Raw genomic sequence first — 12,466 nt, 5'->3', positions numbered from 1 at the left:
AGCTCCTAGAGAGAGCTCAGGGGATTGTGTGTTTTTAAAGCCCTACAACCTCACCAAGTCAGAGATTAAATTAGAAATGCACTGGAATTATTTAGCTTTCTGAACACATACCCCGTTCAGAGGGAAGCAGAACATTCCTGTTTACACAGTGCCCTCACTGAGAGCCTGGCCTCCTCTGTAGGAGCCAGAGCCTTGAGATCATTGTTATACCTTAAGGGGCTTCCTGTACTCATTGCTGCTGCTACTCATTTCTGAGATCCACAAGACAGCAGCTGAGGGTGTGTTGAAATTACCTTGGCTTATTCAGGCAATTCTTGATCCCATGCTACATGAGGTCTTTTTTTTTTTTTTACATGAGGTCTTATTGTGAAGCACAGCTACACTCTCTACTGCTAGAAAAAATAACCACAAAATCTCAAAGCAAAACATTTGAAAACAGAGTTATTTGCGTTTTCTTTCCTAAAACCAGAGGTAGAATCTGTATGTTCTTTCTACCCTGCCCTCCCTTTCCTGCTGCCACAGCCACAGAAAGAAAGTAGAAAAGTAGAAAATATGCAAAGCTTTTATAACAAGTCAGGGAAAGCTGATGTATAGAAGCCCAGAAGTCAGGGGAGTGCCACCTTTCTCTGGAGCCAGTCCAGAGCAGAGGGAGTTGAACAGTCCCTTCATCACCAGCACCTTCATACTGTTTCTGGAAAGAGAGGAATCAGAAGTGGGGGTAGGTTGAAAAAATTTTGTGCTCTAAGCAGCTAGCAAAAAAATGAAGTACCTGTAATGCCAACTGCTTCTACATCCATCTGAAGTGAGTTGCGTTCAAAGGGGAATGCTCATAATCTTTTCCATGGAGAAGTACATTTACTAGGAAGGGGCTTGATGACTGGTGTTGAGCAAAGGTATGGGGAGGTGGCCTTGCATGCCAGGTGCTCTGAATGCCAGGGCTGCTGGCCTCTTACCTCTCAGCAGTGCCTAATCAGGCAGGGGGTGCGGGGCAGGGGGACTGGCAGCCTCCGCCTTGCAGTGCTGGAAGGGAGCATTCCTAGGTTTGTCATCATCTTAGCATCTTGGGACAGAGTATCTTCTGTCTTAGGATCTACTCATCTGTTCACTGACTTGCATGACCCTCATCTCCTCCCCTGCAACACCTTGATACCTCTTTAGTCTTTCCATTCATGAACCGAGGATACCAACCTTTAAGGAGCCTCTCTTGCATGCTGAGACTGTCTCCTACAGTCTAGGGGACTTGGATGAGGAGCATGGTATTTGGACCATGGTTATGTGGCTAAATCATTTTGCCTTTGTCCAGGAGTCCTAGAATGTCAGAGACAGGAGAGGTGGAGCCCGTTGAGTCTGGGCCTCTCTTGACAGTGTGGGATACTGCAGCTCAGAACAGGGACCTGAGTGGTCCAGATCACACAGCACATTTCTCTGCAGAGAAGGTGACCCTGAAACAAATGTTTAACTACATCAAGGATGTAGCTTTCACTTAGGGTAGAGAATTAGAACTTGGTTTATAGGAGTGAGGCCAGTGCCAGATGACAAGATTTAAACATGAAGTGAGAGTGGTAACAGCAGCTAAGTTGACTCCAGCCCATGTCCCTTTAAGATTCTAATACCAAGAGTCAGGCATCCCAATTGCAGGAAAGAAAGGAGGTTCTGGAAGAGCAGGGCATCACTGACCTGACCTCTCATTCCCACACTGTGGTGTTTTCCATTTCTAGACCTCAAAAAAGCCTAAGACAGCAGAAGCAGACACCTCCAGTGAGCTGGCTAAGAAAAGCAAAGAAGTATTCAGAAAAGAGGTAAGGTTTGGTGGGATGTGGACACTACATTCTGAAGGCTTAAACTGAGACCCTTTCTTTCTCATCCTAAGTGTGCACAGCTGTTTGTAGTACTAGGTGGCCCTGCCTGTGGGTGTTCTTTGCTTCTGTGATTGGACTGTGTAGTTGTTATGTGATGACATATTGGTATGGTCCTTTACAGTGGGATAATAAGCACTTTCATATCCATTGTATCATTTTGTCCCCACAACATCGCGTGAGGTAGGCAAGACCGGAATTGTCATTCCTCTTATGCTGGTGGAGGAGCTCTTGAGGTTTAGAGAAGGCAAGCTCTGGACAGAAGACTTGAACTCGGGCCTCTGGCTCAAAGTCTGTTTCTTTTTCTGTGATATCTCATTTGGTGGCTGCCTAATCCTCAAGTGATTGGGAGAAAGCAGCTCGTCTTTATGCTGCTGGAAGTGCAGTACAGCTCTCAGGACACTAACCTTTTCTGCCTCAGGGCATCCAGATTCTAAACTCCAGTCTTGGTTCACCGAAGGGGCTCATAGTCTGTTGGAGGAGGTAGACCTGTAAATAAGTAATGGCATTAAAAAAAAAAAAAAAAGTAATGGCAGCTGTGTGAGGAATGTGCCATGATAGGGCTTGGAGGTCTCTGTTCTGGGTGTCAGGAAAGGCTCTTGAGTCAGGGGTAGGAATTAGCTAGATAGATCAGGAGGATTGTGATTCAGGCAGTAGAGTGCACAGAGGCAGAAGGCGGCGTCATCCCTTTCAGGGAGCCTGTGGGCTGCAGCACCCGGTATGTGAGGGGTGTTGGGCGATGAGGCTGCACAGTATTGTGCTGCTTGGTACTGTGAGTTGCAGGGAGTATTGCAGGATTGTAAGCTGGGAATAATAAAATCCCCTATTTTATTTGGGGAAGTGGATTGAAGGGAGAGTATGGAAACAGGAGACCACAGAAAAATTTTGAGTAAAAGCCTTCTCTAGAGTTAAAACTTAAGTTTCTCACTGTCCCTTTGTGATTATTGGCATTTCAGCCCAGCCAACTAGCAGCTGTTTATTTAGTGCCTACCTTGTGATATAGCCTTGTTCTTTGAATGTCTGAAAACTCACTGACTTTCAGGGATGGGTAGACCCTGTTCATGATGCTCCCTGGTGAAGTGGCTATCACTGACCTCCTCGCTCCCTTTTTCCCCTGGGGTCAACTTTGTGGCTTAGCGCCACAAATACTTCCAGAAATCCTGTGCCTGGATCTCTTTTGAGAGCCACTGGGTAGGACAGACACTACAGAGATAGCTCAGGAGGACATGGGAATTTGTGTATTGAAAAGGGTCTTACCCCAGATGTTCTCCAACCAGCTGCCATATCATGTGTTCCTCTGCTTCACATTGATGTAGTATGAATCAAATGAAGTGCAACACTTACAGAATCTAAGTAGCCTTCAGTAACAAAATGCCTGCATTTCCTGGAATCACTGAGCCTCCTGGTAGCACAGAAAGGCCCTCTCTGCCCTGCCTCCAGGGGCCAGAGAATTTAGCTACAGTCTCTTTATGCCAAGAACATGAGATTTGTTAGCTGAAATCTGGGGCTGCCATGAGATTCAGCAAGGAGTCCTGCTGCTCTGTCCCTCCATCTGCAAGTGAGGCTTGCTAAGTCCATCCAAGGGAGCCCTTTCCCTCTTGAGGCTGATCCAGGATTCTTTTCTCTTATATTCCACTGGCATACTGGCATTCTTCTGTCCACACCAGCTAGTGTGAGTGAGGGAAAGGGAAGGATTGGCTGGCTCGGCTTACTGCCTATTCTAAGTATTTCCTCAGTACAACTTTCTTGCCTTCTCTGGACTATTGAGCAGTGTGCTCTTCTCCCCATACCTGTAGATGTCCCAGTTCATCGTCCAGTGCCTGAACCCTTACCGGAAACCTGACTGCAAAGTGGGAAGAATTACCACAACTGAAGATTTCAAACACCTAGCTCGCAAGGTATTCACCCCTGCTTGTGGTCTGACAATGTTCTGGGCAAACTATACCTTCCTAGAGGGCCCCTTTCATCATAAAAAGTGGGTTTTCCTTGACACATGCCCAGGCTGGAGACCCAGGAACAGAGGGGGGAGGTTTGGGAAGAGAGGGTACCCTACTTGATGGTAGCGGTTCTCTGAGAGCTGAGCTTCCCCTTTCTGGTGATCCCAGCACCAGCCTGCCCCAACCTCCCCCTCCAGTTCACCTCCCAGTCTTTGTGAGAAGGGGCCTGAGGCAGCAGACTGGCCTTCCCCCCTCAAATCATTTCCACTCTGATTGGTGGCTGTGATCTCTCTTCCTGTGTCCTGGACAGCTGACTCACGGCGTTATGAATAAGGAGCTGAAGTACTGTAAGAACCCCGAGGACCTGGAGTGCAATGAGAATGTGAAACACAAAACCAAGGAGTACATTAAGAAGTACATGCAGAAGTTTGGGGCTGTTTACAAACCCAAAGAGGACACTGAATTAGAGTGACCTGCAGGGCCAGGGTGGGAGGATGGGCAAGCTGGTAGGAGAGACTCAGGGGAGAAGAAATCCCGTGGGCCCTCTCTCCCCACCCCACTGTCAGGGCTGTGCTACTGATGATACATCACCCTGGGGAATTCAAACCTGCAGATTTCAACTGAAAGCCACAAAAATGAGCTCCATCTACAATAAGCGGTCCCTGGTTGTGAGCTGTTGGTAGAGGCCATCTGAGGCAAGGGTTTAGGCCCTTGAGACCTTCCCTTCTGAGACCCTGGCCAGGCCTGAGCCCACTCTCAAGCCTGGGTCTCCTCCTTGGCGGTGCTGTCAGCGCACAGACTCATGCGCATCCCCACCCACAACCCCTTACCCTGACGATCTGTATTATATTTTAATGTATATGTGAATATATTGAAAATAATTTGTTTTTTCCTGGTTTTTGGTTTTTGTTTTGCTTTTAAGCCTCTGCGTGCTAGGATCACAGAAGACTTTGTAAGGATGGTTTAAGTTCTCCTGCAAGGTTTAATTTGTTACCATGTAAATATTCCAGAGCAGGCTGCCTTGTGGTTTCGGCCAGCCTTGTGCTATGTTGATAAGATTGATTTACTGCTTAAAATCACTTTACTTTATCCAATTTTTACTGAACTTTTTATGTAAAAAATAAAATCAGTTAAAGAACTTGGCAGGTGTGTTCCCTAAAAGCTAGTCAAGCATGTTTGTATATAGTGTTGGCACTGAGAGAGAAAAGAGGTGGTGGCCATAGGTGTGTGAAGTCCAAAATTAATTCTTGAGATTGGAGTTTATCCCAGGTCTTCCCCACAGGTCCCACTGTGACTGAGGTAGGCATCTTACACACACATTCCTGAGCAAAGGAAGTGGACCTGCGACCTCTCTGGCGCTGGGCTTCTTTACTTTGGTTAATAAGCCAGTCAAGAGAAAGGCACTTGTCTTCCCTTTGTACCTTTTGGCTGGTGAAAGGGAATGAACCTCTTCCCTCCAGAGATTTGAGTTCCCAGAGTCCACAGGAATGCTCATTTGATGTTTGGGTTCCCTGACTCCCCACCATGCCTTCTGACACTGGGCTTGGATCCTAGAGGGACTACCCCGATAAAGGGGTACAGTGCTCAGGTAATGAGAGCAGACATCTTCTGGAGGACACAGCTCAGTGGAGACACACCCCATCCTTGATGGACCAGTTATCTGGGCAGTGAGAAGGGCCAAAGGTTTCAGGCCAGCCTGGGGCCCAGCCCATCTTTGCAGAGACTGGTACCATCTCTTCCTCACTGGGGTGATTTTGCTCATTGCAGCAATGCCCTTGGGGAAGAGGCTGTGACCCGCCAGATATTGGATGGGGTGGGCAGCAGTTGGAACAGTCACTGCCTACTGGGCACTTAGAGCTCAGGTTGTGCTCCTTTGATCCTCACAACCTGGAGGCACAGGAATTGGCACTGTTCGGATGAGGAGACTAAGGTTCAGAGAGGCTCAGTAACTCATCTCATATCCTTGTATTAAAGAAATTGTGAAAAAAGGAGAAAAACACCTATTTTAAAGACATATCATTAGACATGCTATTTAACAATGTAGCCAAAGTATTTTCCCATGGTACTGCAGCCTTAAACTGTTTAACTCAAGCACATTATTATATCAAATGGAGGGACCCTAATTTAACCCCCTTAACATTTTATTTTATTTATTTTTAAACATTTGAAATGTTGATAGCACATATTTTTATTTTTAGGCTGTGTTGGGTCTTTGTTGCTGCGCACGGGCTTTCTCTAGTGGCGAGCAGGGACTACTCTTTGTTACAGTGAGCGGGCTTCTCACTATGGTGGCTTCTCTTGTTGCAGAGCACGGGCTCTAGGCGTGCAGGCTCAGTAGTTGTGGCTCGTAGGCTCTAGAGCACAGGCTCAGGAGTTGTGGCGCACGGGCTTAGTTGCTCTGCGGCATGTGGGATCTTCCCGGACCAGGGCTCGAACCTGTGTCCCCTGCATTGGCAGGCGGATTCTTAACCACTGTGCCACCAGGGAAGTCCCCCGCCCCCCACCCTTAACAGTAAAGAAAATGTTTCAACTAATGTGCTTGAGCAGATTAAAAGAAAGTGTTTCTCTTTTGGGTAGGTCTCCCATGCAGAGGTGCAGCCACATGCACTGCTGCTGGCAACCAAGTCAAACTCATAGTTTTACCTGAGGGTCCAGGTTTCAGATTTTCCAAGGAGATCTAGGTAGCCTTTCATTAAAGGGCGGTGACCAGAGAGCTGTCAAGTTTCAGAAAGGACCTCTTGGCAGAGGAATTCTCAGTTATTTTACCTCCTCTGGAGTTTGGGAGGGGAAGATCTTGAAACACACACCCCTTGAAACCTTTAGGCTCAAATCCCCTCAGTGGTGAAGAGAGTTACCAGCTAATCCAGGACCTGTTCATTCCTCTCAATGAGGGATTTCACCCTCATTGCCGATCTAACCCTTGATAGCCCTCTGGCCAACTCCCTGCCAAAGTAGGTGTGATGTCTCCAGTGCTTTGGCCTGTTTATGGCTGACCAAACACCAAGCTTTTCCTGCTTTCATCTCTGGATGATGGTGGCTCCAAACCTGCCCTGATTTTAAGTATAAGATTTACAGGGTTAAGCAGTCCTGGTAAACTCTGAGGCATAGGAATAGCAGCAGTCTGATGAGTTTGGTACTCACAGAACAGCCAATGCAGGTCACATCTCAGCTAGGAGACAGGCTCTAGTCCGGGCCCCTGGATCATGACTGGACCCAAGTCTCCTGAGTTTAGGTGACTGTGCTTCTTAAGTGCCCTGATCCTGATGGACACCAGGATGGCAGCCATTGTTTCTTCCTAGGCAGGGCCTGTCTGCTTTAGCAACCCCCTCCAAAGGCACAGTAACTGACCTGCCTGCTCCTCCATTCAGGGTGGGCATATGCGAGGGGTGCAGGTGGTCTGGCTGCAGCTGCCCTGTCCTCAACAGCCCCTCAGGTAGGTGGGATGACTTGCCTGTGCTTGGCTTGTGTGGAAGCATGTTTGGACCTCCCTCTTCGAGTCTGGAGCATGGGTCGTGAAAGAACACTTTCTTCCTTTTCCTCACCTGGAGATGACATGAGGCCCTTGGTAACTAGCTTCCCAGGACCAGTTCAGAGGCAGTTCACTTTGCCTCGGAACTGCCTCTTGCTTTCTGCCTAGGGGTGGGGCAGGCTTCCAGCCCTTGAGGCTAGTCACAGCACAAGTCAGGAAAATGGTCTCAAACCCAAGGCCTGAGAGTCTTGGTGGGAGGCTTCTGAATGTGCCAGTCTATTTATTGTTCTCCAGCTCAGGAAGCTGAAGTTCAAAAAGGTAAAATGCTTCCTAACACAATTCAGCCAGTGAATGGCAGATGCAGGATGTGAACTACATACACTCTGCCCGCAGAGCTCACACATCTAATGCGGGAACACACTGCCTGCCAACTCAGGGGCTTTTCCCACCTTCTAGGGATCCCATCCTTTTTCTGGGCCTCTGCCACATAGCTATCCAACTGTCTCACAGGCCCACGGAACCAGACAGAGCCAGGCCAGTAGTCCAAAGTTGCCTTTAATATGGGATACAAAAGTAGAAAAGACAGTTGAGGCTAAGTAAGAGGAGGTGGAGTGGGGATCAGGAGGGCAGGACTGCTCCTCACTATCAACCCCTCCCCCCCAATATCCTGGTCCCTGTCCTGGAGGAATGTAGGGCGAGGGGAGGTGAGTGGTGCCTGGATCTTCCGTGTCCCCCCAGAACAGCAGGCCGAGGTCACCAGTGCCAGGAAGCCCGTGAAAGGGAAGGTGTATGAGCTGGGGGTGGTGGGAGCACCAGAGCAGGTTCCCTGAGAGTCCAGGCTGTGGAGCGTCACACCACGGAGCAGTCCTCAGCCAGTGGGCCCAGGGCCCAGACCACATCTTCACAGCCCAGGACAGCCAGCGCATCTGCTAGCACCCTGAGGGTGGCACCACTGCCGCCTTGGACAGCCCAGTACCTCAGCAGGGTGTAGGCTGGCACCTGGCTCTGAGCCATGGTCTCCACTGCCTCAGCCTGGTAGCCCAGGTGGCCCGCCAGGCCCCGCCAGCCTTTGTCAGGTTCACCCGACACCTCCAGGAGCTGTTCCACTTCCTCCTGCTGCTGCCGAGGGAGATGGAGGTAAAGCCGGCAGCCAAGTTCAGGATGTAGCCCTGGGATGGGAGACATGAGGGACACATGAGGGTTAGGCAGGCTTTGTGGTGGGGCAGAGCTAGGTAGGTGTGAAGGACTACAGTTTGGGGAAAGGGGCTCACCCTGGCTGGGGACACAGGGCTCCAGGCTGCTAGGAGAGTCCCAGAAGACACTGCTCTCCCCAGGCATCTGGTCCCTGTTGAAGGCCCCCAGCTCTGCAGTCCGAGCTTTGGCCAGCTGCTGTCTTTGTTTACGTGAGCACCAGCTGTGGGGAGCAGGGGGAACCTGCCAGCCTGCTCCAGCCTTCACTGAGACAGACAGGGAGCTGGTTGGGAGCCCAGATGGGGAGGGAGGTTACCAGAGGGCAATGCCCAGACCACCTACCACTTGAAGGCCATGTAGGCAAGCACACTGAGGGCCACAGAGGCCAGGAGGGCACAGTAGACAGGGATATTGCTGCCTGAGGCCCCTGGAGGCTCAGGGGGGAATGAGGAGGAGGTACCGGGGGCCAGGGCTCCCCCTGCCCCTGCCCACACCCCTTCCCTGTCCCTGTCCTGCTCCCTCCGGGACTTATCTGTGGAGGAAAGGACAGACAAGGTCAGGGGCAAGGAGGCAGCAGACGTAGACTTTGCTGCTAGAAAGACTGGAAATCATAGTCCCTGCTGTGTAGAGTCAGAAGTTCATACAGTGGCGTCAAAAGCTGACTGGTTCGTTCCCCACCCTCATCTCCCACAGCCTCCCCTTGGCTCGCCATGCTTGGACATCTAGCCCTTCCCAGATGTACCTTCTCCGGGCTTCCAGACGTCTGCTCTTGCTGGTCTACCTTTGCCATCTGACAAACTGGCAGGAAATCTACTCTGGGAAGTCTTTCCTGATCTCTCCCAGGCTCCCTTTTCTGGCTCCTGGTGCATCTCCTCTGCCTACTATGGCACTAAACTGTGTCCTGTCTCCCCCACCAACTCTGGACTGTGAGAGCACACTGATTTATTTTGGTCCCTGTGGGAGCCTCTGTGCAGAGGAGACCTTGTAGATTTTTGCAAAATAAAACTGATCCGAAAGGCAAGTAAATGCTGCTGCTAACTTCTGCCTGCAGGCCAGTTGTCCCCACAATCCAGTGCAGGCAGGGCACAAGAAACAGGGATTCCAAAGCCTGTGACTGGACTTGTGTATGGCCTGCAAGGCCAGGGGCCCATGGATACCTCTCATCCTACCCTCTCAGTGCCCAAAATCTGGATCAAGAAGTACTTAACCCACATGCACCATGCCTTCCCTGTGGCTGGAGTTGTGAAGCATGGTTCTGCCAGCTAGCAGTGCTCCCAGTGGCTGCATCTTAGAGAAGGGGTTGGAATGTCATGGGCAGCACTCAGAAAAAGGAGCTGGGAGACTTCTCTGAGTCCAGAAGGGGCTGTGTATAGGGACATGGGGGAAATTCCTCAAGCCTGAAGTCAGGAGTCCCTTGGGGTAGTCTGTCCCGCTTTCCTGGCTCACTTCATCCTGATTCATTCCAGGACTGGGTACCTACCCCCCAATCTCCCCAGTCGCCAATCTGGACCAGTTTCCTCCAGTGTCAAATGGGGTGGAAGTGATATTGCTGGCCCCAGCTGGCCAAAGCTGGAGGAGACCATATTGCAGCTCTGGATGGAAAAGGGCACACTGGAAAACACCCTGTCTCAAAGACCATGGCAAACGCCTGGTCTGAGTCCAGGGATAGCACAGGGAGACTCCCATCCCCATCTAAGCCAGAGCCAGGTGGAGACTTACTAGCTGGTAGGAAGCTTTCCAGAGTTGTCAGCAAGAGCATAGTCCCTGGAGTGACTAAGCTCCCACTCCTGCCTCTAGGGTCAGTGTCCAGCCCTCACCTCTTGCTCCGGGGCTGGACAGGAGGGTTCCTTGGTGGGTTCAGCAAGGGCAGATGGCATGTGGGCCCAGAGGACCCCCGGTCCTTTCTCATCTGGGAATTTGGAGAGGGCCTGGAGGCCAGAAACCTGAAGAACACTCAATCCAGGACCCATCTGTACTTACAAGGCTGATCCTGCTGGGACCTACCTCCTGAGGCCTGGGGAAGAGACCCTGGTCTGGGCAGTGGAGGGGACTTTGCCTGGAAAAGGGATAGAGATGAGACCTGGGGGAAGGTCCTCCAATTCCCCCACATCCACATCCGACCTGGTCCAACCCAGGCACTCCAAACTCACTTCCCTCCACAAGGCCAGAGGCCCATGTGTATGGTAAAGCACACAGTCGGCAAGTGGGTCTGGCACTGAGGCTGTGGTGACCCTTGCCACCTGAAGGTTGTGTATGTACATTTGTGTCACTTACCACATAAGGAGCACTTTCTGGATCCGGGTTGGTGGGTGAGCTTGTGACTAACGCTCGCAGAGACAGCCAAGCCTTGTGCCCGGCCCACCCCGAGCTGTGCCTCTACCAACTCCCACACACACCCATCTCGAGGCCCACAGAATATGCACACACGCCCACACTTCCCCGACTTCCCACAGGCAATCCAACCCAGAAGCCGGCACCACAACTGCACAGGATTTCGGGTCTGGAAATGGGGGGCAGAGAGGCAGCCTTGGCTCCCTCCGTCCAGAAAGACCCGAAGCTGTGTCCCCAACCCGCTCCTGACCTGTGGGGGCCGACCCTCCGCGGGTCCCAGGATCTGCTCAGCTGGGCGGGACGGGGCCTCCGGGCCTTGGGCTGGCCGGGAAGTCAGAGTGGAATCCCTGGGGATACCAGGTTCTTACCCGCCCGAGAGGCGCAGACAGGAGGCGGGCCGGACACCGAATGGGCGGGGCCGCCCACGGTCTTGCCCCGCCCGGCCCCGGAACGCACACATGCGTGGAGGTAAGCCCGAAGGGGGGACTGAGCGGGCAGCTGCTGGAGAAACTGCAGCCGGGGCCCTTAGGGACAAGGGCGGTGTGGTTGGGGAGGAGACGGGTCGCCGCAGGTGCTCATGGACCAGGGGGACGCTAGCCCGGGACTGTGGCCAGGGCGGGTTGAGACGCCGCGCGTGCACATATGCTTGGAGGCGGAAGAGCTACAAAACTAGTCCAGGTTTATTGCTGAGATGCGAGAGCGGGGGGCCGCCCTTAGGATTCAGGCCACGGCCCGGCCCCTGTACTCTGCCGGGACGGGGGCTTGGGAACCTGGGCTCCCCACCCAAGGCTGTGCAAAAAGTGCTGTGCGGCTGCTGAGGCCAGCGCTGGGACTCCGGGAGGCCCCTCTGCCGGCGAGGGGCAGGACTTCCTGGAATGATATCGTCCACCAATCCCTGAGCTGGGCAGAGGTGGGGCCCCGCCCACCCCCTGCCAGAGTGTGGGCTGGATGTCACCCTCTCCTTGGACTCCTGGGCGAAGCCCGCTGGGGGCGGAGCTGCGGGGCGGGGAAGGGCAGGCTGTCAGCGCGCCTCTCCAGGGTTGTACTCTGTCTCCCCAGAGGACACCTGGGAGATGCGCCGGGAGGATCGCCACAGCTTCCGCGCTAACTGGCTGCTGCGCACCTGGTAGGAGCAGGAGCAGGCTGGGGTCAGCCAGGACCGTCATTTCCCCATCCCGTTCGAGGCCCTCCCGGCCCTCATCCTCACCTCAGAGGGCTGCCCTGCGCCCACCACGATAAGCTTGCCGTCTTCCAAGCCCACGAGCACGTGGCTGCGCTCCTTGGTCACAGCCACGCTACGGATGGGCACCTTCATGGGCAGGGGAGGCGCGGCCGGCAGCAGTCTGGAGGGAGGGAGGGGGGATATATATATACGAACTCGCAACTACAAGGAAGCTTTGATCCAGCAGATAGATGTCTCTCCATTCTCCCATCTACCTCCCAGTCCTCATTTGAAGGATGACTCGATTAAAATCCTGACACAGAAAGGGACCTCCCACAAGTGTGTGGCTAAGGGAGGCCCAGGGCAAGATCTCCCCATTGGGGGATGGGAGGACAGGTGACAGGCCTTGAAGAATGTGTCCACAGACATGTAAAGGGGATGTGGGTCCACGGGGGCACCTCCTAGTGTCCTCTGCCAATGACCACCACCCTGAAGTATCACAAACCCATAAACAGTGGGG

The 12,466-nt window shown here is 52.5% G+C and overlaps 3 protein-coding genes across 15 annotated transcripts in view; 1 reads left to right on the top strand and 2 right to left on the bottom strand.

Moving 5' to 3' along the window:
* The window catches only part of SETD2 (SET domain containing 2, histone lysine methyltransferase), an 84,266-nt gene extending 79,583 nt beyond the window's left edge, over positions 1-4,683 (top strand). For both annotated transcript variants that reach the window (XM_024751375.1, XM_024751377.1), the window contains 3 exons: positions 1,719-1,799; positions 3,653-3,754; positions 4,104-4,683. In XM_024751375.1, the coding sequence (XP_024607143.1) occupies positions 1,719-1,799; positions 3,653-3,754; positions 4,104-4,265 (345 nt within the window). In that variant the 3' untranslated portion in view covers positions 4,266-4,683. The remainder of the gene's footprint in view (positions 1-1,718; positions 1,800-3,652; positions 3,755-4,103) is intronic.
* Positions 4,684-7,801: 3,118 nt separating this feature from the next.
* NBEAL2 (neurobeachin like 2) overlaps positions 7,802-12,466 on the bottom strand; it is a 34,432-nt gene continuing 29,767 nt past the window's right edge. For 11 of the 12 annotated variants that reach the window (XM_024751504.1, XM_024751505.1, XM_024751507.1 and 8 more), the window contains 3 exons: positions 11,992-12,127; positions 8,534-11,907; positions 7,802-8,431 (listed from right to left, as the gene is read on the bottom strand). In XM_024751504.1, coding sequence (XP_024607272.1) covers positions 11,806-11,907; positions 11,992-12,127 — 238 coding nt within the window. In that variant the 3' untranslated portion in view covers positions 7,802-8,431; positions 8,534-11,805. The remainder of the gene's footprint in view (positions 8,432-8,533; positions 11,908-11,991; positions 12,128-12,466) is intronic. The other variant, XM_024751500.1, reaches the window with a different exon arrangement.
* Positions 8,112-9,165, bottom strand: LOC112403778 (death domain-containing membrane protein NRADD-like). The gene is made up of 4 exons (XM_024751433.1): positions 9,132-9,165; positions 8,796-8,985; positions 8,534-8,676; positions 8,112-8,431 (listed from the first exon to the last, which is right to left on the bottom strand). The coding sequence occupies exons 1-4, from the start codon at positions 9,163-9,165 to the stop codon at positions 8,112-8,114; spliced, it is 687 nt and encodes a 228-aa protein (XP_024607201.1).

The sequence above is a fragment of the Neophocaena asiaeorientalis genome, unplaced genomic scaffold, assembly GCF_003031525.2.
Source record: "Neophocaena asiaeorientalis asiaeorientalis breed wild unplaced genomic scaffold, Neophocaena_asiaeorientalis_V1.1 scaffold221, whole genome shotgun sequence".
NCBI classification, from domain to species: Eukaryota; Metazoa; Chordata; class Mammalia; order Artiodactyla; family Phocoenidae; genus Neophocaena; species Neophocaena asiaeorientalis.
This window is presented reverse-complemented; position numbering and strand designations above follow the sequence as displayed.